Source organism: Serinus canaria, chromosome 18 (genome assembly GCF_022539315.1).
Source record: "Serinus canaria isolate serCan28SL12 chromosome 18, serCan2020, whole genome shotgun sequence".
Classification (NCBI taxonomy): Eukaryota; Metazoa; Chordata; class Aves; order Passeriformes; family Fringillidae; genus Serinus; species Serinus canaria.
In genome coordinates this window covers 766,131-789,416 of record NC_066331.1, presented here as the reverse complement: position 1 = coordinate 789,416, position 23,286 = coordinate 766,131, and the positions used below count along the sequence as shown (strand labels likewise).

General features: G+C 59.4%; 2 protein-coding genes across 2 annotated transcripts; both read right to left on the bottom strand.

Moving 5' to 3' along the window:
• Window positions 1-9,043: 9,043 nt before the first annotated feature.
• ENDOV (endonuclease V) lies at window positions 9,044-18,601 on the bottom strand. The gene is given in 9 exon segments (XM_050981210.1): window positions 9,044-11,986; window positions 11,989-12,088; window positions 15,495-15,623; window positions 16,192-16,260; window positions 16,369-16,481; window positions 16,568-16,607; window positions 16,871-17,005; window positions 18,054-18,225; window positions 18,526-18,601. Coding segments are annotated over 9 exon segments (828 nt in total). The 5' UTR covers window positions 18,564-18,601; the 3' UTR covers window positions 9,044-11,954.
• A 108-nt stretch (window positions 18,602-18,709) lies between these two features.
• Window positions 18,710-22,619, bottom strand: LOC127060232 (E3 ubiquitin-protein ligase RNF213-like). Its single transcript, XM_050981209.1, has 9 exons — window positions 22,488-22,619; window positions 21,840-21,923; window positions 21,352-21,532; window positions 21,061-21,262; window positions 20,900-20,977; window positions 20,413-20,610; window positions 20,051-20,140; window positions 19,770-19,948; window positions 18,710-19,297 (listed from the first exon to the last, which is right to left on the bottom strand). Exons 2-9 carry the CDS (start codon window positions 21,916-21,918, stop codon window positions 19,141-19,143), a joined length of 1,164 nt encoding a protein of 387 aa, XP_050837166.1. The 5' UTR covers window positions 21,919-21,923; window positions 22,488-22,619; the 3' UTR covers window positions 18,710-19,140.
• Between the last annotated feature and the right edge of the window lie 667 nt (window positions 22,620-23,286).

The window sequence follows — 23,286 nt, the reverse complement described above, 5'->3', positions numbered from 1 at the left end:
TCCCCCACTCCCCCAGCTGCGCTCCGACCCGGGCTTGCGACAGCGGCTGGGACCCCGAGGAGGGGCGACCCCTCCGCTGCAACCCCGGGAGGAGCCGCCCCCTTCCCCCGGAGCCCCGCGCCCCTCCCCGGCCGGCGCTGCCGCCGAGCACCACAGCCATAGCCCCGGGCTGCGGCGGGCACCGGGGCGGGACCCCCGGCGGGACCCCCCGGCCCCGCTCCCCGACCTGCCGCACTCAGGTACCCCCGGCCCCGCCGCCTGCAGCCCCCCGAGGCTCCTACGCGCCGTAGCTGGTGACAAATAGCCTTTACCGTCCCCTCCAGTCCAGCTCCCACTGACAGGTCTGAAGCCTTTCTGCTTTTGATAATACACTCTCTTGTTTCTCTTACTGTAAAGGGAAGTTTATTACCAATTAAAAAAAAGGGTATTTTTATGAAGATAAAAAAATATATATAGAATTATCAGCGCTCCCTGAGGAAAAAAAAAAAAGTGCTTTGAGATTCTGCAGGATAAAAAGAGATAAAGAAGCGTATTTTGAGATAACAGATGCATTTTGTATGGTTTCCTTTTCTAAACTCCTGGTTTGTACTACAGATTGCAGAAATCACTCCCCAGCCCCCCTCCTGCCCCCCCAGGGCAGCCCTGGGCGGCAGCGGAGGATGAGGCAGAGAATTCACCCGGGGCTCCAGAGCCTCACGACCAACTCCAAAGATGCGGCAAAGAGACGGGCGGAGCGGAGGGGTCGGCGCGGGGCCGGAGCTGCCCCGGCCGGGGCACGGAGCTCGGGGCACGGAGCCCTCCCCGCCTCGGCTGCTCCGCGGGGCCGGCGCAGGCAGCAGCACCCCCGGAGCGAGACCCCGCGCACGGCTCAGGGCAGCGGATCCTCAGCCGTGCTCTTGGTGCAAGAAAAAAGCCCCGAACCATCGAGAGTTAATTTCAGTTCCTCCCAAGCCCCCGTTCACATCGGCGAGCACAGGCACAACCTGCTGAGAACAAGAGCGAGACCACGGCACGGGTTTAACCTCCAGCCCCAGGTGCGTTGGATTTGCCAAAAAACCCACAAAAGGGTGTGATGTCAACGCAGTGTACATAGTGTACAGTAGGGGAGAGAATCGATGTATCTTAATTTGTCATTATTTTGCTAACCAAAGCTGTACATTTTTCCTACTCCTGGCTCTGTCTCCTTTGGGATTTGAAGGGGTTCTGACACCCCGTGCATCCGGCCCGCATCGGCAGTTCTGACAATGCACTGTTTCTACGGATTCTCATGCTTTTTCCATTTTATTGCTGGGATTACATGAATTGTTGACTTTATTTTTACACAATAAAGCGTGAAGAAAGACACCGGCTTGTCTCACATGTGTCTGTTCGCTGAGCAGCCAGTGCTCAGCAGCTTGTCTTTTTCCACAGGAAGGTTTTGTGCCTGCATGAAGCAGAAATTTCTGCCCAGTTCCTCTCGGAGCTGGCTCAGGCACTCCCTGAGCCTCTGTGCCAGGCTGTCTCCTTCTCCCGTACCCTCAAACCACGTCTTTCTCTGCTTTATGTAACACGCCACACTAACTGATGTATTTTTTCCTCAAGCCACTGTCTGGAAGCTCCCTCTGGGTCCTGCCGGGCTGGTGCAGGGACAGTGGCACCCCGGGGCTCTGCAGGAGCTGCTCCCGGTGCGGGCACCGTGACAAACCCGGCCCGGCTGCCTCCGCTCCCTCCCCGCCGCTCCCGCGGGAGCCGGGCTGGGCTCCAGCCGCAGTTCCTGGAAGGCAGCGCTCCCGGGGGAATCTGAGCTGTGCCTGGAGGCCACCCGTGTGCCACAGACGGGGACAGGCCAGCGCAGTGTCCCCGGCACTGTCCCCGAGTGCTGCAGCATCCCCTGGCCCACAGGAATCACATCAAAGGTACAGGGAGGAAAATCATCATTGTTCCTTGTAGCGGGCCCAAAGCGATCTCCCACACAGCCCCCCGAAACGCCCCCATCCCTCTGCAGCTGGGACGGGAGTGGAGCGGATCCAGCCCGGGGCTCTGCCTCGGGCACGGCAGGACACGGGGACAGCGGCAGGGACACGGGGACAGCCCCTAAGGACGCAGCTGGGGGAGCTCAGCAGGGCCCTCGCTGCTGCCACGGCTGGGGACAGCGACCCTCAGCTCCCGGGGGCTGGGGTGGCCATGGGGAGGGGCACAGCAGTGACCACAGGGACAGTCACAGCAGTGGCCACGGGGAGGTCACTGAGGGTCCTGCAGCCACTTGTGCTGCATCTTCCCAGAACTTCCCCAGCCACCGCAGCCTCTGGGAAAGGCGTCCCTGGCGGGTCACCTGTCACCTCCCACCCCTCCGGCTGCCCGCAGCCAGCCCGGGGTCCCGTCCTTCACCCAGCCCCTGCCAGCCCCATCCAGCCTCTTCCTCTCCAGAGCGCAGCGCTCGCTCCTGGGGCGGCTCCACGTCCTTCCCAGGACGCCTGGAGCAACCCTTGGAACACGGGGGAAGGGAGATGCTCCGAGCCGAGCTGCAGGGCTGGGAACCAGCCGGGGCTTTCACACCGAAAGCCACAGACAGGAGCAGAGTGACAAGCGCTGGGCACCGTGGGGAGGGGACAGTCAGCACCAGGAATCTGCTGGGGGCAAGAGGAAAGGCGAGACAAAGGGGAAAGGTGAGACAAAGGGGAACGGTGCTGCGGTGGAAGTGGGGCTGTCCCGCACCCCGAGGCCGTGCAGGGCCGGGGATGGGCGGGGGAGGCAGTGGGAGCCGCAGGAACTCAGGCACTCAGCGGGTAACCAGCCCCTGCTCATCGCCCCCGGGCTTCCCAGGGCTGCGAGCGACCCTCGAGCTGCTCTTGGCCCCCCCAGATCCTGCGGGCATTGATGGGTGCACTCAGCTCAGGCAGCGAGAAGAGGCAGAGCAGCCCCGGGCAGGGCCATCCCTGTTCCTGTCCCTGCCGCAGCTCCGGGCACGGCCCGCAGCGGTGCCAGCTCCTGCGGGAGGGAGGGAGGGAGGGAGGATCCTGGCAGCGGTGAGGAGCAGCCCGGCCCATCAATCTCACACGGTCCTGACACCTCCCGCTGCACCAGGAGCCGCTGCTCGGGTTTGGTGGCACCAGCTCTGCGGTGACAGCCAGCCCCGGGGCTGGGATCAGGGAGCGCTTCCCGCCCCAGAGCACTAAATCCAGCAGCTTTTAGAGCAGATGGAGATCTTGGGCTGCGTGAGGACAGGCCCCAGGACTCGGGAGATGGCTCACAAATACCGACGGGGGCGAGGGCCAGTCCTTAAGGGCAGAAGCAGCTGGGATTTACAGCTCTGATCCGGCTCCTCTGCAGACGCACGGCAGGGAACCGCCTGGCCGGGCTCTCTGCATCCGGCTGCCTCCTCTGCTCCCAGCGCTCGGGACAGCTCCTCCGGGGCTCCAGGGGTGACAGGAGGTGATGGGGAGAGCAAAACTGAAATACGCTGTGTTTGTGTGAAACACCCCCGAAAAAAGGAGACGCCGTGTCCTGGAACGGCCTTTCCCACCCCACTGCGCGCACGGGAGCGCCTGGGGCCGCCTGCGAGCGGAGCTGCCTGCGGCACTGGGACCGGCAGCGTCCCAGAGCATCATCACCACGCAGCGCCCGCGGCGTGCGAGGCACTTAATAAATGCCGTTGTTGGATTAATTAGCAGGGAATGTGTCACGGCGCGCCGGGCCCGCGCGGCTGCGGGAGCCCATGGCTCCAGGAGCCCCGGATTAAATATGCATGAGGCAGGGAACGAGGGAGAGCCCCCGACAGCGAGGGGGGCTCAGCTCCCCGCACGGGCACGGCTGGGCCGGGAAACCACAGCAACGTCGGGCACGTGGCTGCAGAAATCGCTCTGCCTGCGCTCCCAGCGGAGCTGATGGGGGGATGGACATCCCCTCCTGCCCTGCACGGAGCCGATGGGGGGATGGACATCCCCTCCTGCCCTGCACGGAGCCCAGACCGGGCCGGGAGCAGCAGCACCCCGAGGGGGATCCCGGCCCTGGGGCTCGGCAGCAGCTCCAGTGTGAGCTCCCCGAGCCAGGCCCGGGGGGCTCAGCCAGCTCTGGGCACCACGGGGAGGGGTCCCGGCTGCCAGAGACCACCCGAGGCTCCCCAGGGACACCGGGGGTCTCCCAGAAGCCACCCTCAGGCTGGCACGGGAGGAGGAGGAGGGCAGGGAGACGGGGCCGAACACTGCAGTCGGGCAGGGCTGGGAACATCCCGGCCCGGGGAGGATGAGGATGGGACGGATTCCCTGCGTGAGAGGGCGGGGGGAGCGGGGCCGAGCCCTGCCAGGGCCGAGCCCAGGGCCCGGCCGGGGCACCGCGGGCAGCTGGACACCTCCCCGGGCACCGAGTCAAGGCCGACAGACCGTTCCGGTCACAGGCGTGAGTCACGGGCTGCGACAGCGGCCCTCAAATGCCACTCGGGAGCCTTCGCTGGCAGAGCATCGGTTCCTAGACCCCGAGGCAGTGCCCGGGCATCCTGGCCAGCACAGCCGGGGAGGGGCTTCCTCGAGCCCTCCCTCCCTCCGGAGAACACAACCAGAACCGGCCGGGTCCACGCGGAACCGGCCATTCCCGAGCAAACGCTGCTTTTCACAGCCCGCAGCCTCTCCACGGGGCTGCTTCCCCAGCCAGGCTGGCTCTGGGCAGCCCCCAGCAGCAGGACACCCCGTCCCTCCCCAGCTGCAGGAACACGGGCCTGTCCCCCGGTTCTGCCTTCTCAGAATCTTTTCACAGCCTTTTCCCGGGCTCCTCCTCCTGCGATTTTCCCAGCTGCTGTCAAACGCCACCTTGGCAGCTGCTGCCTCCATCCTTCCTATTCATCCCGGCGGATTATGGAGGGGCTGGGATCTCAGACTCCACCAAGGAGCTCTGGGCGGATCCTCCGCTGCCTGGGGGTCCCATGAGGGGTCCTGACACCCTCCCGGGGGCACAGAGGGGAGTAACACCCCATCTCCCACCGGAGGGTCCCCCAGCAACCCCGCTCCGCCCCGGGACAGCCCGTGGGTGTGCACGGAGCAGAGGCAGACTCTGTCTTCCAAAGCTGATTAAAAATAGATGCAGCATCAAACTAATTATGGTGGTTAATTAGCATTTGTGGAGCAGAATGAGCACAGGAGGGGCACACGAGGAGGAGTGGGTGGTGCAGCGGGGTCAGAGCCCACCCCGTGCTGCCCCAGCACCCCCGGCGCTCCCCAGCACTGGGGGTTCCAGGGCAGCACATTTGGGGAGTCCCCAGACCCCCACTCGCCTCCGTGTCAGCAACAGATGCCAAACCCCAGAGCGCTGCTGAAATGAGGTCAGCGATCGCCTGCGGCGCGTTGGAGCATTGCTCATCCTGTCGAGGCTCTGGGCCGAGGTGCCCAGGGCAGCCCCGCACCAGCGGCCACCCCCGGGCCGGGGGCAGCCAGGGCAGCAGGGATGGAGAGCTCTGGAGCAGCCCACAAACCTGCCCGGGAGGGGCGAGCAGGGCTGCAGGGTCAGCGCTTGTGGAAGCTGGGAATGACAGCACCCCGCGCACCCCGCACCTGGAACCTGCCCCCCAACACCCGGCGGGGCGGGACAGCCCCACAGGGACACGGCGGCGCTGATTTATTCCTCTGGAAAGCGGAGCAGGACCCCAGGTGCCCCCAGTGACGGTGCCCACCCCCTGCTCACACCTCTCCAGCCCCCCAAGCCTCCCCGAGCCCGGGCACCGGGCGGTTTCGGGCACCGACGCTGGATTTGGGATGGGCTGTGCTCCACGGTTGGCAGCGCTTTCGGCTCCCTTTGCTCCCTCCCCAGGCCCCGTGTGTCGGACCATCAATCTTCATGAGCTCTGTGGAAGGGCTGGCAGAGGAGCTCGGGGCCGGTGCATCACGGCGATCCCGGGCTGCCCGGGACCCCCGGCCCGGTCCGCCTCGCACTCCCGACAGCCAGGGCCCTTCCCCAGGGCTGGAGCAGGGACAGCGCCCCTGGCACCTCCTGCTGCCCTTTCCAACCCGGCCTCGGGAGCTGCTCCTGCTCCCCTCGCTCCCTCCCCTCGCTCCTCCCGGCGCAGTTCGGCAGAGCCCGGGCAGGAGGATGGGAAATGAAAGGAGCCTCTGTGCGGCAAAGTGGAATTTATCCACCTGCAGAAGGGGCGGCCGCGGGGACCGCACAGACCGGCCTGACCGGGGACTTCGGAGGGGGACTCGGCTCAGAGGTGGTACCAGGAGAGGCCGGGAAGTTGTGCCCAAGGGACGGGGATGTCCCCAAGGGACGGGGATGTCCCCGGCCCCGGTGGTGCCCCCACGGCTGGGGCAGAGCCCGGCTGCAGTCCTGCCCTGCCTCGGCAGTTCAGACACGAGCAAGAACCACATCAAACTAATTGGATCCCAGTTTACCGCAAACAAAGAGAAGGCAGGTGACATTTACCTAGCGGAGTAATTGATATCCGAGTAATTTGTTGGAGTAACCTCATTACACGCCAGCTGGATTTCCACACCCTCCCAATCCCACTCATTACAAACAAGGTTTGTGTGTTAATCAGAGCGCTTTAATCACGGTGCTGCCCACCATCCCTCCGGCAAGTTACAGAGCCGCCAGATTTATCACAGACTCTAAACACTCTCCCAAGAATCGCTGGGGATTTTAGAGCAGGCAGTGCCGCTCCTCGGGAAAACAGCGGATTTTTGTCCCTGAAGCCACGCACGGGGGCAGAGCCGGCTCTGGCACCACCTCTCCTCCCTTCCCGCAGGCTGTGCCTCCATCCCCGGCCCGGCTGATCGCCTCCTCCTCCTCCTCCCCATACAGGCAGGAGCTGTTCCCTCGCCAGACACGCGGCTCCAGTCACAACACGAGCCGGGAGCCGCCGCTGGTGGAGCCTCCCACGCGGGGAGAGCGGCGCTCTCGGGGCCCCGCGACCCGAGCCCGGCCCCGCGCTGGAGCTGCGGGCACACGGCGCTCCCGGGGCTCTCGGAGCGCGGCCCTGTAGCAGTCTGAATTGCTGCCAGCAAGGTCTGGGGTAAGGAAGCAAAAAGGATCTTTGCATAATAACACAGATGCTGTGTTCAGCCGCACGGTGAGATGTTCGGGTCCCTGGCACCCACACACAGAGGGTCGCGCTTTCTCTCTCCGGGGCCCGGGGGCTGACCCTGGTCTCGGGGCCAACCAGGGAATAGGGAAAGAGTGGCTCAGGAACACAGGAACAGACATAGGAACAGGGGAAGCAGCCAGTGGGGTCTGACAGCTTTTTGAGGGAAGCTCCTGGTGTCCCCCTGGGCCAGGGAATGCCCCCAGGGTCCCCACAGAGCCCCACGAGCAGAGCCCGGCCCCGAGCTGGCGCTCCGAGCGAGCACTGACCAGCTGGGCTCCGCAGGCACAGGCACGGCGTGCCAAGCCAAGAAAAGCAGGAAAAAGCGTGTTCCTAAGGAAACATCCTGCACCGAGCCCCCGAGGTGGGAACCAGCCCAGGAATTAATCACGGGCTGCTTCCACAGCCTCAGTTCGTGTTTTTGAAGCTGATCCGGCTGCGGGGTGGGGACAAGGCACTCCCGGCGTGTCCCCATGGACGGACCCAGCTCATGGGGACCCCCAAAGCATCCGTGGGTTGCACCCCCGAGAGCAGCCACCCCCTGCACCTCTGCTCTGCCCCTCCTTCTCCAGCCCCGGGCTCTCACGGCCGGCTCCGCCCCGCATCAGGGGCTCCTTGGCTACCAAAACTCCACCCAGTAGCCCAAGGGGGAAGGGAGCAGCTTCCAGCCCCAGCCCCCCAACAGGCGAGATCTGTTGCCCCCCACAGATTTGCTGCCTTGCTTTGGGCTGAGCCCTGCACAAGCTGCTCCATCACCCTAATGACACAGCTCATAATCATCTCATTTGCTATTAATTTGCTTGTCAAGAGAAATTCCAGTCATTTGCTTTTAATTAATGGGGCCTTAAAATAAAGCCGGGGGGGGGGTGGCAGGGCGCTGGTGAGAGGATCAGGGAGGATCAACCAACACCAACAACGGGAGGAGCAGTTGTGGGGGAGAACTATTTATAGGACAAAAGGAAGGGAAAAATTAAAAAAAGGACAAAAAAAAAAAAAAAAAAAAAAAAAAAAAAAAAAAAAAGGAACCAAAAGCCCTGCAAGGGAGCCGTGACGTTCCTCAGCTCCCTCTGCACACCCGGGCTCTGCCCAGGAGCCACCACATCCAAGAGGCCTCAGCTGCTACGGGAGGGAGGGAGCAGTGCTAAAAACGCCCATTTAGAGCCCAAAGCCGGGGATGCTCTGAGACCCAAGGGACACAGCTGCCCCAGCCAGCCCCACAAACACCCAATGCTCCAGGAATGGGGGGAGAGAGGGGCTCAGCTGCTGGGCCCAGCTCCACACCCAGTGGGAGCATCCAGACCTGCAGCTGGACCTGGTTTGGGGAACCAGGAGGGAAACAGCCCCTCCTAAACCCTCCCAGCCAAGCCAAAGGGAAGGGGAATGAGAACGGGGGGCAGGGAGGGGGGAAATCCCAGTGAAACTCTTCCCCCGTCCTCAGCAGGAGCGTCCCAAAATACAAACCCTGAGTCACAGGAGCTCACACTGCACAGGCAGCACCTACACTGCCACGAGCTCCAGACACGGAGGTGGGAGCTCATCCCACCCAGCCTCAGGCAGCTGGCACGGAGCTGCTCAGCCAGACCTCCTCAGAGCCCACGGAACAAACAGAACTGCATCCCAAAGCAGCTCCTCTCTGCCGGGACCAAGACAAGGCAGGTGCAGGGATCCTCGTTCCTGCTCTCCAGGATTCAGGGGGAGCAGCTCCAGAGAACCTGCAGCACAGCCGTTCAGCACCTGGCAGTCAGGAACCCAAGCCCAAAGCAGTTCTGCCCGTTTGGCACCCAGGAGCCATCCCTGGGCAGCCACATCCCTGCCCCAGCAGCACGGGGGGTGACCGAGCCCTGGGACACCTCCAGAGACTCCCAGCCAGTCCCAGGTGGAAATGGTGAGAGAAAACCCCCTGGTGCTAACAGGAGGATTTACAACCACTCAGCAATAACCATTCTCTGATTCCCAACAAGCTACACCCAGAAAAGCCAATTTCCAGCAAACAGAGAGTTAAAAAAGACAAGCCATGTATGAGTTTATTTCGAAGGACACTCAAGCTCCAGTCTCTGAGTTCCTGTTAAGAGGTTTCAAGCATTACAAAGCGATTTTCCCTTCCCAGGGTTATAAACCAATTAGATAAAGACCAAGTTAATCCCTTATTGTGTCCAAAGAGCCACAAGCAGACACCAAACACAGAGATTAGTCCCTTCCTTTAGGAAGGACTGAACTGCCACGTTTGGGCAGCTGGGAGAGCGTGCCAGGCCCAGGCAAAGCCCAAAGGCACAGCACAGAGCCCCTGGCTCCAGCCAGGACACTGCAGCACCATCCCCTCCCAAAGCCTCCCCAGTTGACTTCATCCAGAGTCACCTGAGTTTACCTGGGCTTGGGAGGAGTTCAGAGCCTCCTGCAGAGGGAAGCTGGGGCAGTGATGCAGAGCCATTTTTATGCTACTTTTTATATTTTTTCACCTGATTTCCCCTCACTCCCTGGGCAGAGGCAGCTGGGGGGGCTCAGGCCAGCTGAGGACAGCAGTGTCCCCAGCCCTGGATCCCTCACAGACTGAGCACACAAACCCTCCATGGATCAAAACACCCAGATCCCAGCAGGAGCACCCAGTGACAGACCCTCACTTTCTGTCTGAGCTGGGCTCAATTCCTCCAGGTGCCACCCAGATCACAGCCTTGGCTGCAGAGCCTCCCCTGACCAGCTCTCATTGTCAAATACCAACCAGAAGCACACAAAAAGTCACCAACAGCTCAGGGATCAAAACCACAGACATTAAACATGAGATGAAAGCCAGACACTCACCAGGGCAGGAGAAGCCACACTCTGAAGGTTGCCCTGTTCTGCCAGGGCCATCCTGGAGGAGCTGCTCCCCTCAGAGCCTCCTCCAGCACAGCTGAGCCAAATGAGGAGCCTCATTCAGCCCACCTGGGCTGAGCCTGCAGTGGGAGTGGTGCCACCCAGAATTTGGAAGGAGCCAGGGATGACCCTGTGACCTCCCAGCACAGGCCAAATCAGAAACCCAGATGATTCCCCTGCTGTTCTGCCATGAGCTCTAGGAAGGAGCTGTCCCCTGCCCACCCTGTCACCTGTGCCTGAGTCTGTGACAGGCTTTAGGAGACTGTCCCCATGGCCAGAGAAGTCACTGGTTTTGTGGGGCTGGAATGAGGAGTGCTGGAATGATCCCTGCTGGCTGTGGCTCTGTCCCCTCCCTGCTCCCACAGGCCGTGGCAGAGGAGGTTCTGTGTCTGTGCAGGGAGGGGACACGGCTGTCCCTGTGCCCCCTGTCCCCTGCCACAGCCAGGCACGAGCCCAGTGCTGCCTCTGCCCCTGGGCCGGCAGCAGCCCCCAGGACCAAAGGAGCAGCAGCTGCTGCAGCTTTGGCTCTAAAACCTGTCAGCAAAGGCTTTTTAGGGAGGTGCTCTGCCAGTGCCTGTCCCCAGCACTGCCAGGACCAGCCCAGACCTGCCCAGATGGGCCCAGGGTTTGTCACTTCCTCCCTTTCCCCACCCGGTTCAGACCCCAACACAGCAGAGCCACAACAGGCTGGGCTTTGTCCTCCCCACCCAGAGCAGCTCCAAGACAGGAAAGAACAAAAGTTGGACAACAAATTTATGCAAAACTGAGGTTAAACAGCCCACAGGGGCTTGACATGAGCACCCCTGCCCACCCCAGGAAAGCATCCTTCTTCCTCTTCAGGCTGCAATCTCACACAGCCACACCAGGATCTCCCAGAGCTCCTGCTGCTCTTCAGAACAGTCAGGAACCACCTGCCAGCCTCAGCCAGGATCCCACACCTTGGGAGCACCTTTGGTCCTGCAGGCTGGATGAGGGTTGAGGATGATTTGGGCCCAAAAGCTCTGGGCTCTGCTCCTCAGGCTGAGCTGGGGCTGGGCCAGATCTCCAGCCTGGGATCCGGGCACCTGGGGCACTCTGGGTGCCAGGAATGACCTCCCCATGCTCCTGGGAGGGAGATGGTTCCTCCCATCCTTTCCCCTGGATGATCCTTGCTCCAGAGGAGCTGGGCAGTGGGGCTGCTGCTCCCCAGGGCTGTGCAGGGGGAATGGAGAGCCCAGGCTGCAGGGACAGGTGAGGCTGCTCCAAAGGGAGGGAAGGGAGGGCTCTGTGTCACAGAGATGGGGGGAGACACAGGCTGGCTCTGCAGTGGCAATGCCTCAGCAGCTCTGTAAATCAGCCCCTGCAGCTGCACAAGGACTCCAGTGAGGCGCTGCAAACTTGCACGTGAGCCTTTGCTTACACAAAGGTTTTAGCAGTACTTGAAAATGAACCCTGAGAAGTTTCACTGCACGGATTCTCCCCGAGCAGTGGCTGGTGCTGTCCTGTGGGACACAGCCTGGCACAGCTGTCCCCCAGGGTGACACTGGGCTCCTGCATCCAGCAGGACTCAGCCTTGGTGCAGGACAGGACCCAGCCAAGAGAAGCTCTGCACTTTCTTCTGGCACCAGACTAATCCTCCAATTCAGTCTCCTTTTTGCTGCAGGGATATAAAAATGAGAGAGTAGGAAGTAGTTGTACAAAAAGTAGAAGCCAACAGGCACAAACAACTGGCACTTGGTGAGCTTGAGCTCCTGCACCCCGGGGCAGATTTAGCCCTGAACTGACACCCACTGGCCACCTTATGTAAGAGTGGGGGACTCTGACCCCCCCACCAAGACCTGGGGCCAAACCCAGCTCCCTGCAGGTATTTCTGCTCCTCCTCAGGTCACACCTGTGGGTGTTAGGGCTTTGCTTATGAGCAGTGCTGAAAAAAGAGCAAATCCCTGCTGCCCTTCCCCAGCTCAGGACAGCGTGCGAGGCAGCGTGGCCAGAGGGAGCAGAAATCACCTTCTGGAGGCTGCACATGTCCTCACCTCCCCACTGAGCTCACCTGGTTACCCTGCCTGTACCCTTAATGCCATTACTGCAGCTCATGCCACGAGCAGGTGCCCTCTGCCCACACACCCACCTCTCTGGGCTGGCAGGCACAGCCTCCAGCCCCTCCACTGGAGCACAGGGCTGCCTCCGAAGGTACTCCCTGGACCTGATGTCAGCCTGGAACCAAGCAGGAAAAGGAGTGAGCATGGGCTGAGCAGCCTGCACACTGCCTCCCCCAGTGTGCCCATCCACCCTGCTGTCAGCACATCCCACCAGGAACACCGGGTGGCTCAGCAAGGCACAGGGCAAGGAGAGCACCAGCCACACGCCAGGAACTGCCAGAAAGTGTTGCTGGGCACTCACTGGCTGTTCCTGCCCCCACCCTGAGGTGTTGGCTCTGCCCTCCCGTGCTGCACGACACCAGCAGCAGACCCTCGATGCCACCACAAGCACATCCCAGGCTCTTGGACAACTTTGAGGACTGGCAGTTGATTTTTACAGTCCTTCAAAGTTCTTCCTCTTTTAGAAACTTCTGCGCCATTTCCGAGCAGCTGCTGTGCCCACCTCAAAGGCAGAGTGTCTCTCCCCACCTACAAAGCAGGATGTGACCTTCCCAGCTGGAAAAGCTTCACAGTGTCTGGTGATGAGCTCAGAAATTGGGTTAACTCATCCCTGGGGACTGTCCTTGAAGCACTGCTGCTCTCCAGGCTGTGCTGCTCCCCAGGAGCCTCTCCTGGAGCTCTGACAGCCCCCAGGCCCCTCACCCCGAGCCCTTGGTGGAGGCTGTACCTGCTGCTGGAACCTGCTCCACAACTGCAGAGTCTCCTGCCAGCTGAGAAGGAGAGACTTACATAAGGGGTGGTTTGTTTGGGAGATTTTTTTCCCTTCTCTCTATAATTGGACAGTTTCATAACCGAACTGACAAATAACTTTGATCACTCTTCAGGATAAGCGATTACGTGATGGATTTTATAACCAGGGAAGGAGGCTGCTCAGTGGTCCCCACGGGCAGAGCAAGGAGCAGGAGGCACAGCCACCAACTACTTTTCTAGGGAAGAAAAACCCCAACCACATTGTGCTGAGAACATCAGCTAGTGCTTGATGACGTGGCAGTTCCCAGGCAGGGCTCACTCCTAGCACAGCACTGGAGTCAGCTCAAGGTGGTGATTAACCACGGGCTAATCAATAAGATGGATCACTGCCCAGCAATAATCCTCACAGGTTTGGGCCATTTTCAGAGGGGATGAGTGCTGCCTGTGGAAATGCTGCTTTGCCTGTTCCCTGAGGGGCCAGGGTGGTCCCTGGGCACAGCAGGCTTGCAGGGGGTGCCCCCAGAGGCAGCTGGAGTTTCAGGACACCAGTGACTGCTGTCCAGTCCCAGAGGAGAGGCTGGTGCCTTGTCTCATTCTTCTGAGGGCAAGTGTTCAGCGTTTCACAGAGGGTGACCTGCAGCCCTGCCCTGCCTGCTGGGCTGGAGCTCCCTCAGGCTGTGCCAGCTGCCCCCTCCTGAGCCAGCCCCAACCCGCTGGGCACCCAGGGGCAGCTGAAGGAAGCAGCAAGTGAGCAGGAGGCTGGGCAGCAGCCAAGCAGAACCTGACCCAGAGAGAGCAGAGCAGGCTCCCGGTGCAACCCCTGGCAGCTGGAGAGTGGCACCAGCTTGTGCTGCCCTGCTGGGCACAGGGATCTGGGAATGGGGAGGCTGTACCAGGGAGGGGTCTGACCCTTGCCAGGAGCGAGGGCAGCTCTGTCAGCTGCTCCAGGGCCTCTCAGGGTGAGGGCTGTGCTGGCTGTTCTGGGATGGCAGCTCCTGCCTGGGAGCTCCATGCAGGGCCTCACCAGGAGCACAGCTCTCCTGCTGGGCCTGGCACGTGGAACAAGGACTGGGATGTAAATACTGATTGCAGGTGACAAGGGCAGCTCATCCCCCTGCTTCCTCCGAGATCTCACTTCTCTCATCTGCACCACAGCCAGCTCCTTGGCAGCACAGCCACACTGTGGGCTGAATGCAAATGGAACCCCTCCTGCTCCCTGCCTGGATAATGTGCATTCCTGGGAAGCACCACATCCCCTAAAGCAGGAGCCTGAGCTGCCACAGCAGCTGCACTGCACATGCTGTCCTCACACAAACCTCAGGAGCTGTGGGCAGCTGAGCTCTCACACACCACTTCATTTCCAGGCCTGCCAGAACTTCCAGACCAGGACCTGGCGATCCACAGGTCTTTCCTGACACTGGGAAATCTTTAAGCACTTCTACAGGTCTGCAATTTCTGGAGACATACCCTGGCAAAAAGGCCATGCCAGCCACCCAAGGCAGGATTCTCCACAGCCTCCTACTTTTTAACTCTCAGGAGCTGAGGCTTTCAGCTCTGCCTGTGCCAAGAGCTGTGGCAGTCACCACACAGAGGAAGCAGAGTGGGGACAAGGCCCATGGAAAGGTTTAAATGTCCTCATCTCCTGCCATCCCTCTAGAGTAAACACACTCCTCTGTTGGATTTTTCATCTCCCTGTAAGAAAAGTGATAATAATTCATCCCATCACTAAGGAAAGGTCACAGGGAACTGGAAGAGTCTCCGAACATGAGCAAATCCTGGAGATGGCTGGAAGCGAAATGAGGGTGATGAAAAGCTCCAAGACACCTTTCTGTTTCCAAAGGGAATGCTTCTCCCTTCCCTTTGAACACGCAGACTGCAGAGCTGGCTCGAGCTCTGCAGAGGCATCTGTCCCTGGCTGGAGCAGGTTACATAAAGAGCTCCAGCAGCCTCCTCCAGTCTGGCAGGTACTGGGGCTGAGACTGGGAACTGCAGCTCTGCTCTGGACACCCCAGGGCTTGCTCTGCTCCAGGGAGTTAAGACTTCGGGGTAGTTTATAAGCAGATCTCAGTTCCAGGGGACACTGCAGCTCTGGAGCAGCAGGGTCACTCAGCACTGCCCTGGGGGCTGCCCAGATGGGCACACCACTGACCCCCCCCAGCCTGGCACAGCAGCGATGCCAACGGGCTGTACCAGGGCAGCGTTAGGGACAGGGACACCTGGGCAGGCCAGGGTCACTCCTGGCTCTGGGCTGTGGAGCCACCAACAGCTGAGTGACCTCGGGGAGAAGGGAAGCACTTGCCAGGCCAGAAGTCCCAAAGGCTTTGAACTTCTCCAGAGCCTTTCCCCGAGTTCTGCTGCGATTTAAAACCAGCCAAGGCTGAGCCCCGGTGGCAGCTGCAGCCCGGTGACAGTGATGCAGTGCTGTCACCTGCTGGCTGGTGGCTCTGTGCGGCAGCGGGAGAGGCCCAGAGGAGCAGCACTGCAGGGCCGTGCTGGGCTCCAAGCACCCGGAAAACTCTGCATTCCCAGCTCCCGGGGATTAACAGCAGCATGGCAGGAGCTGCCTGCAGCGAGCAAGCAGGACATCAGTCAGGCTGGGTCTGCAGGCAGGGCTGGGAATGCTGCCGGGCACTGCGTCAGGGGAACGGGCTTGGAAGGATCAGAGAGCACCACCAGGGCTGGGGAACTGCCCAGCAGAGGAGGGGCAAAGGGAGGCTCTGAGCAGCCCAGGGCTCGGCAAACACTGCCCCCCTGCCCCCGGGGTGCCGTACCTGCCGGATGGGCTCCGGGATGCGGAAGCGGCAGCAGGCCCTGACCAGGCGCACGGCCGTGCCCAGGCTCACCCGGTGGCCCACGGACACGTACAGGGGCCTGGAGCTGTTGCTGTGGCTCCGCAGCACCTGGGCAGCCAGAAAGGAGAGATTAGGCACTGGAGAGGCTCATTTGAACACACACACAGAGGGGCAGTGGAGTTAGGAGCCAGCCGGAGCCCTGGGGTGGGGTGGTGGCTCTGTGTTAGCAGCTCCCAGCCTTCCTGAACACCTTCCCCGTCCCAGCGTCTCCTGCAGGGACTGTCTGTCCCCGTGGCCCTACCCAAGATGCCCGAGGCTGCTCTGGGATGCAGGAGCTGTGCCAGCCCAGGCTGGCAGCACCCACAGGAAGTGTCTCTCAGCTGCCTGTTCCTGCTCTGCTCTGAATCAGCCGCTCCCAGCCCGATCCCGGGGAGCTGCCAGGGAACTGGCACCTCTCCCAGGCTGCGTCTCACCATCCAGGCTGCTGGAGCACCTCAGTGCCACAGCCACGGACGGGAATGCTCTCAGCACCTGAGCTGCCAACTCCCTACAGCCACCTGAGCTCTCAGGAAGGGGCCAGCAGTGCAACTGCTCACTGCTCACACCTGCCCTCCCACAGGGGACCACTGAGACAGCACCACTGTGGAGAGGGACAAGTGGCCAAGGGACAGCTTACCATGCCCAGGACCTTCCCCGAGGTGCCTGTCAGTGGGAATGCCTCTCCTGACCTCTGCAGGGAACGAACCTAGGGATAAACACACCCACTGTCAGCTCATTAGCACATAATTGTAGGTGGCTGTCCAAATTCTCTTGGGATGTGAAAAAGCAGAAACAAATCCCAGCCTGGCCTAACCTGCTCCCTGTGCAGCTCATCCCTGGCCAAGCCATCCACGTGCAGGAGGTTCTTGGCCACGCCAATGCAGGGCAGGTCCGTCAGGACTCCGAGGTGACAGGCTGTGCCAAATCCTGCCAACAAGGAGCCACAGTAGCTGCGGGACACCAGGGAACAGGAATGCCAAGGAGCAGCACAGGGCTCTCCAGAAACAGCCTACCTCTGGGATGGAGCAGGCCATTCCCATCTACCAGAAGGACCTGAAAAAGCCAAAGCAGAAATGTTATTTCCTGGGCACTTAGAGCACTCCAAGGAGCAAGCAGGGATGCTGGCTCTGGGGGAAGGAAGAATCTCTCTTGGTTCCTCAGTTCTCCCTGTCTCCCCAAGGAAAGGGAAGGGAGCTCCAGCACAGCTCTGCCCACACCCCTCGTGCCCCAGCAGCTCAGGCTCCGGAGGGAGAACACCTTCCCTGGGATTCTGCAGCCAGGACAGCCCAGCTTGGGACAAGGGAAGCACAGCACACCTGAGGCTGGAGCTGGGGCTCCTCCTGCTGAAGTCTCTGCACAGCTTCCACCAGGACAGGGACCTCTCGGAAGGCCAAGAACCCGGCCACGTACGGGGCGGTGACGGGCACCATGCGGCAGTCCTGGTACAGCACCTGGGGCAGGCACAGACAGCACACACGGCTCCCTGGAGAGAGGGAGCATGGCACGACAGGACAGACACTGCCAGAGAGGGTGCATGGCACACACAGCTCCCTGCCAGAGAGCCCCCTGCGCACTCCAGAGCTCCTCATCCCCTTCGTGCCCTCTGCTCATCCCTTTTAAACCCACGGACAGGTCAAAGGAAACTGTGTAAGGCAGCACAAAACAGATTCCTGTCTTGCCCTGCAGATCACAGCAGGACTTGAGATTCAGTTCATTAAAATCCCAGCAGATAGCATCAAACTTTATTTCTCTGCTTGTTAGAGCTTTTACAGTGCAAAGATAATTTTTATATCACTTTGCAAGCTGGGAAAGAGACTAAAAATCTTTATTAGTTAAAGAAAACTAACTGTGAGAAGTGAGACCCACAGCGGTTTGGAAAAGGTTTCCTATGTCACAGCCCATGGTATCAGCTGGTTCCCAGGAAGAGCTCACCCACAGGACTCTGCACTGGAGCACTGCAAACATCTCCCTCTGCCCATGGGCACCAGCTCCTCTGGACCTGGGCGAGCTCCTAGCCATCCCACAAAGCTCCTGCAACTGGGAGCTGCTTGCATCACACCTTCCTAAACTCCTGTCTAAATAAATCCTTACACATATTTTTTATGTGGGTTTTTTTGGGGGGTTGGTTGTTTTTTTTTTTTTTTTTTTTTTTTTTTTTTTTTTTTTGTTTGTTTGTTTTTTTCTTGGTTTGTTTTGGTTTTTTTTTTTTTGGGAACACCGAATTGGAAGGTCTGCTGAACACACACAGATCCATAGAATGGTTGGGTCGGGAGTGACTTCAAAGCCCATCCCATTCCACCCACTCTTTGCAGAGACACCTTCCACTGTCCTAAGATGCTCCAAGCCCCTGTGTCCAACCCGGCCTTGGGCACTGCCAGGGGTCCAGGGGCAGCCAGAGCTGCTCTGTGCCCCTGTGCCAGGGCCTGCCCACCCTCTCAGTGAAGCACTCCTCCCGCTATCCCACCTCCCGCTGCCCCAGAGCCCCGGGCCGGGCGGTACCTCGAGAGCCGGGTAGCTGAGCACGACCAGGGAGGCGCAGGCACGGCTCTCGTCCCCCTTGCAGTAGGACAGATCCACACCGCCCACTCTGTGCAGCCCCGCGAACTGCGGCTCCTTCTGCCACGGCTCCGTGTCCTCCTCCACCACGCTGGCCCTCAGCCGGGCCTGCTCCCTGCGGGCCGGCCGCGCTCAGAGCGGGGTCCTCCCAGAGCCCCGTCCGCTCCCCGGGGAACCCCCGACCCCAACCGGGACGCGGAGCACCGGCGGCTCTTGCCGAGGGTGCCCGTGCCTTGTGGGGACGCGGAGCCAGGCAGCCCCGATCCCCGTTACCGCTCCCAGGGGCGCAGCCGGGCAGTGCCCGGGGCCCGTCCAAGCCCCAGCCCCGTTACCGTTCCCAGCGGCGCCGCCGGGCAGTTCCCGGGGCCCGTCCCAGCCTGACCCCCGTTACCGCTCCCAGCCCCAGCCCCGTTACCGTTCCCAGCGGCGCAGCCGGGCGGGGGACGCGGCCATGGCGGCGCCGGGCCCGCCCGTCCCGCAGCGCCGCCGTTCCCCGGAAAGAGCGGCCGGGCGCGGCCGTTCCGGGCCGGCGGCACCGATCGCGGCAGCGATCTCGGTACCGATCGGGGAAGGAGCCGGGAGCAGCAGCGGGAGATGAACGAGTTTATTTAAGGGGGGAGAAGGCGGCCGGGCCGAGGCGGGCCGGGGCGAAGGCAGCGGAGCAGCCCCGGCCCTCAGGGCTCCCTGTTCGGGCCCTGCCGCAGCGGGGGCGCGGGGCAGGAGCCGCTTCTGCAGCCAGCGCAGAAAGGCAGGCTAGAAAACATCAACCCTGCCCCGGCACGACGGCACCATGATTTGTAAAAAAAGTCCTTCATGTTCCTCCCGTGGCTCTGGAGCTGTGGCGATCCAGGGTTCGCACCGAGCTGCTGGGTCTATTTCACCCTCCTCCTCCACAGCCACTCTCCTCTTCACATCAGGTGTAAAAACAACAACCCCAAACCCAAAGAACAACCAACAAGCCCCAAACAAATGCCCAGAGTTGCAGGAGCCCTGACGCGGGTGTTGTGGCAGTCCCTGGCAGGGCTCTGTCCTAACTCTCCCTGTGCTCCCTCCTCTTGAATACAGCAGCTGCTTTCCAGGTAGCAGCAGCATGAGACAGAAGAATCTCATCAGGGAATGTGTCTTCCAGCTCTGGAGCTAATTCAGACTCTTTGTCATCAAGGTAAGGCAAGAGTGATTCCTTCAGGCTGGAAGACAGAGCAGAATGGCATTAAACAACTAAAAAAACCCAAACCTCAAGTTCCACAGTATGAGTGGACTCCACCACCCAAAATACTCAATATCCACAACTGAACAGGGGTGTCTAGTGAGAAGGGTTAAACAGCCAGGGGAGGCTGCAGGGCAGAGCTGAACTCTGGGGCTGGCCTTGAGCACCATGGAGATTTTTTCCACCCTTAATGAGTTTGTGATTCTGTTATTATTTTATCCAAGTGCCTGCAGAAGTGCTGCTGTTTGTGCCCTGGCCAGCAGCTCCTGGAGTGTTCCAGCAGTGTCCCCAAGAGAGCCTGTGTGAGATGGGAGTGACACCTGCCAGAAATGGGTGTGGATGCTCCTAATGCTGCTGCCTGTGCCAAGGGAGTGTTCCCAGTGTGTGCATGCTCAGAGGCAGAGAAGCTTCAGTTAACAACAACTGTGGTGGCTCTGGCTGTACAATCCTACCTCCAGGTGGGTTTGAATTCCTCCACAGCTTGGACACGTCTCAGCTTCAGGATGATCATTTCATGGAGCTCCTGCAGGAAGATTTCCAGCCTGGAGTGGACCAGGAAGGTGTGCAGGAGCTTGGCAAGCTCTGGGGTGAGCTCTTCTTTGTAGTCTGGACTGACATCTGCAAAAGGATCCTAAAAATGCAGCGAGGGGAGAAAAAGCCCAAAGACACATTAGAGCAGCTGCAGGCAGGGCAGGGCAGAGGAGGTCACACAGAGGAGCTGGGGGTGCCATACCCTGCCGAGGCGCAGCAGCTGCTCAGATTTGTGGGCACACAGGAGCTGCCACAGGGCCATGCTGTGCCTGAGCTGGCACCGTCTGAGGGCCTGGAAGAGAAGGACAGCTGTGGATGTGAGGGGTGTCCTTAGAGCCCATCCCCAGCCTGCCTGCCCAGGACAGCTCAGCACAGAGCTCATCCAGCCCCTTGGCCTGGGTGGAGCCCATCTGCCCTCTCACCTTTCCCCAGCTGCCCTCAATAATCCAGTTTCTGATACCACAACAAGCAGGGGGAAAGTGAGAGGGCTCTGTCACACAGGCTGGATTTAGCATAAACCAGATTGTACCCCACAAGAATCTGAGCTTTGCCCTCAGGACTCACCTGCAGCACGTGAGGGTTTGTCTGATCCCCCATCTGCAGAACCTGCTCAATGTACTCAGTCAGCAGCATGTCTGCATTCTCACCAGCCATGGCCAGGAAACCCAGGGTGATCTCAGTGAGGGACAGAGCATCACACACATCACTGTAGGACTGCAGCTCCCCAGTGATCATGCTCATCACAGAACTGGGCAGAGCACTCTGAAAACCACAAAGTCATGGTTAATACTGTTTTAGAGCCATACCTTTTTCTTCTCCAATTGCTCAAGTCAAGGAAGACAACAGAGCCCCAGATTCAGGAAACTGAAATGCTGAACTATCTCCCTTCTCTTTGTAAATCCTGACTGGCAGCACAAGGCCAGATTGCACGTACCCAAGGCATGCTGAGAAATCAGCGGGCAAGCTTTGGATGGACAAGGCAAGGCACAGAAAACCCTTGGAAAAGCAGGGATTTCATGCTTGCCCTGCTTCCTGCAGTGCAGAAACCCACCTGCTCCAGCTTGTTCCTGACATCACTGAACAGCTGCTCGTAGTTCCTGTCGTGTCTGTGCACCAGGGTGGGGATTCCCTGTCAGGAGAGAAACCCAAGGATGTGAACCCTGGAACGCTGCTCCCAGAGCCCTCCTGGCTGCACAGCCCTGCCCCTCCTACCATCAGCGTGATGAGTGGCTTCCCCTGCAGGAACTTGCTGATCACTTGCTGCTGGATCCTCTCCAGATCAAAGTCCTGCAAGGTCTCCCCTCCCTTCTCCATGCTGTACTGGCAGTTGGACAGGATCAGAGGGATCAGGTCCCTCTCCACCTCGTAACTGATCAGGTGCAGGTCGGCCACTTCCGAGGGGCTGACCAGGTACCTGCAGGGAGCAAAGGGCCTGTGTTCAGAGGGAGAGGCCTCTGTGGAGCAGGGAAAGCTGCCTGAGAGGGAGCAGGGGATGCAGCAGACCTGTCATCCTCCTTGGTGTGCCTGTTGACAGAGTGCACCAGGTCGTTGTGCAGCCCGATGAGGTAACTGGCCAGCGCCGTGGAGCACAGCCCCAGCCCCTGGCGCCGTGGCAGCAGCACCTCCAGCCTGCTGTCCAGGCTCAGCTCGGCATCACAGTAGCCTTTGGGCAGCTTGATTTCTCCTGAAATACAGAAACAGTGTTTGAGGAGGCCCGGAGCCAGCCAGGCTGAGCCAGGGCAGGAGGAGGTACCGAGCTGAGAAAAGCCGTGTGCTCGGCGTTAGGGACAAGCACGAAAGGGAACAAGTTAGGGTGAGAAGGGAAACTAATTCAGGTGAGAATACTTCAAGAGAGAAACAAATCCCTCCCCTTGTACCTACATTCTTAACATTTAATGGCCAAGCCCAGTTTTGAGGATATGCCTCAGCATCAGTGACGGGAGTAACCCGAACTCAGAACGAGGAGCAGGGCTGGGAAAGAAGCTGCTCACCATTGGTGTCCAGGGAGCTTCTCAGCTTGTTCCAGACAGACAGAAACACATTCACTCTCCTCTCTAACAGGTCCCTCATCCCATCTGAGAAACAACAATAAATAAATCCATGAAACACCTTTTCCTGGTGAAGCTCTCCAATACAGGGATCTTCAGAGCACACCACTGAACTCCAGGCAACTGCTCAAGAGACTAAACAGACACCAAACACCTTCCTAAAGGTGTCAAATGGAGTCATTGGCTCAGTTTGTTATTTTTCCATTATTGTCCGCTCCTGCATGACCTTTATGTACTTTTCCATAAGTACTTAAAAGCATCAATAATTGCACTTAAATGCAATTGAAGGAGTTGCCACAAACTTCATGAAAGGAAGAATGTTCATTACACTCTTTAGGCAAGCCCTGCTCTAGGCTGAGCTTAAAATGCCCACAGAACCACTGCTGCACTGCACAGAGCTCCCACACCTCATAAAAAATCTCCTGTACCTAATTCCCTTTAAAGTCATCTGGTAACTTTTCCAACCCTATCCAAATCTCAGTTCATTTGGGTGAGAGTTAAAAAGAAAACGTGAGTTTTCCCCTTCACTTTCAACTGGACAATCCAGCCCTTTCTTTTTCATTAATTACAATTTTGGCACAGTCTCCTCACCTGAGTGGGGTTCCCTGAGGAATTCCCTGATGGAGCAGTGTTTGATCTCTGCTGTGTTCTGGAATTGCCTCACCAAATCTCTCTGCAGAGCCAGAATCTCGGGAGGAATTTCACCAGCCTCAGCTCACTTTCCTGGAAGAGGAAAGGGAGGCTATGGGTAAGGCTTGGACACACAATTGGGAATACTTTTATGGAATTACTTCTTAAATGTTTAAAAGACAACAATATCTTCTATGTTCATTCTCAAGATCATAGCAAGTACTGAGATAATCCAAACGTGTTTAGTGCTGGGCAATGCCAGGCTCTCAGCCCTGTGCCAGCCCCACCTTCTGCAGGAACTTCCAGAGGAGAGGGACGGTGTCCTTGGCATTCTTCTGCTGCACAACGTGGCCCAGGTTCTCCACAGAAACCCTCCTGCGGCAGCTCCACATCTTGGAGTGGTGGACATGGCTGTCCCCTGGCAGCTGGGACAGGAATGCAGCTGGGTCCCCATACACTATCTTCACTATGGGGTTGGAAGAGATTCTCTCATCCTCTTGGATCTGGCGGTTTAACTTCAGAAGCTTTTTATCCAAATCCTGCATTAAAAGATAATAAATTATTGGGTGTTGTGAAATACCTTCAGCTGAGCTAAGCCATTTCTGCTTTTCCAGCTATACAAATTCGTCCCAGAACAACCCCAGCCTCAGGCTCCCATTTCCCCAGGCAGAATAAAGGTGGCTAATCCTTAATCTGCAGCTGTGCCACGGGTGGGCTGGCTTAGGAATAGCCAGGTGAAAAGTGTAGCACAGATATTACA

What these genes read in the sequence shown, in the direction of transcription:
- LOC127060232 (XM_050981209.1), bottom strand. Translation starts at nt 21,918, where the DNA reads ATGAGGGACCTGTTAGAGAGGAGAGTGAATGTGTTTCTGTCTGTCTGG. An exon ending in AAGCTCCCTGGACACCAATG is followed by an intron (nt 21,533 to 21,839) that starts GTGAGCAGCTTC and finishes TCTGTATTTCAG; the next exon opens with GAGAAATCAAGCTGCCCAAA. An exon ending in CACACCAAGGAGGATGACAG is followed by an intron (nt 21,263 to 21,351) that starts GTCTGCTGCATC and finishes TGCTCCCTGCAG; the next exon opens with GTACCTGGTCAGCCCCTCGG.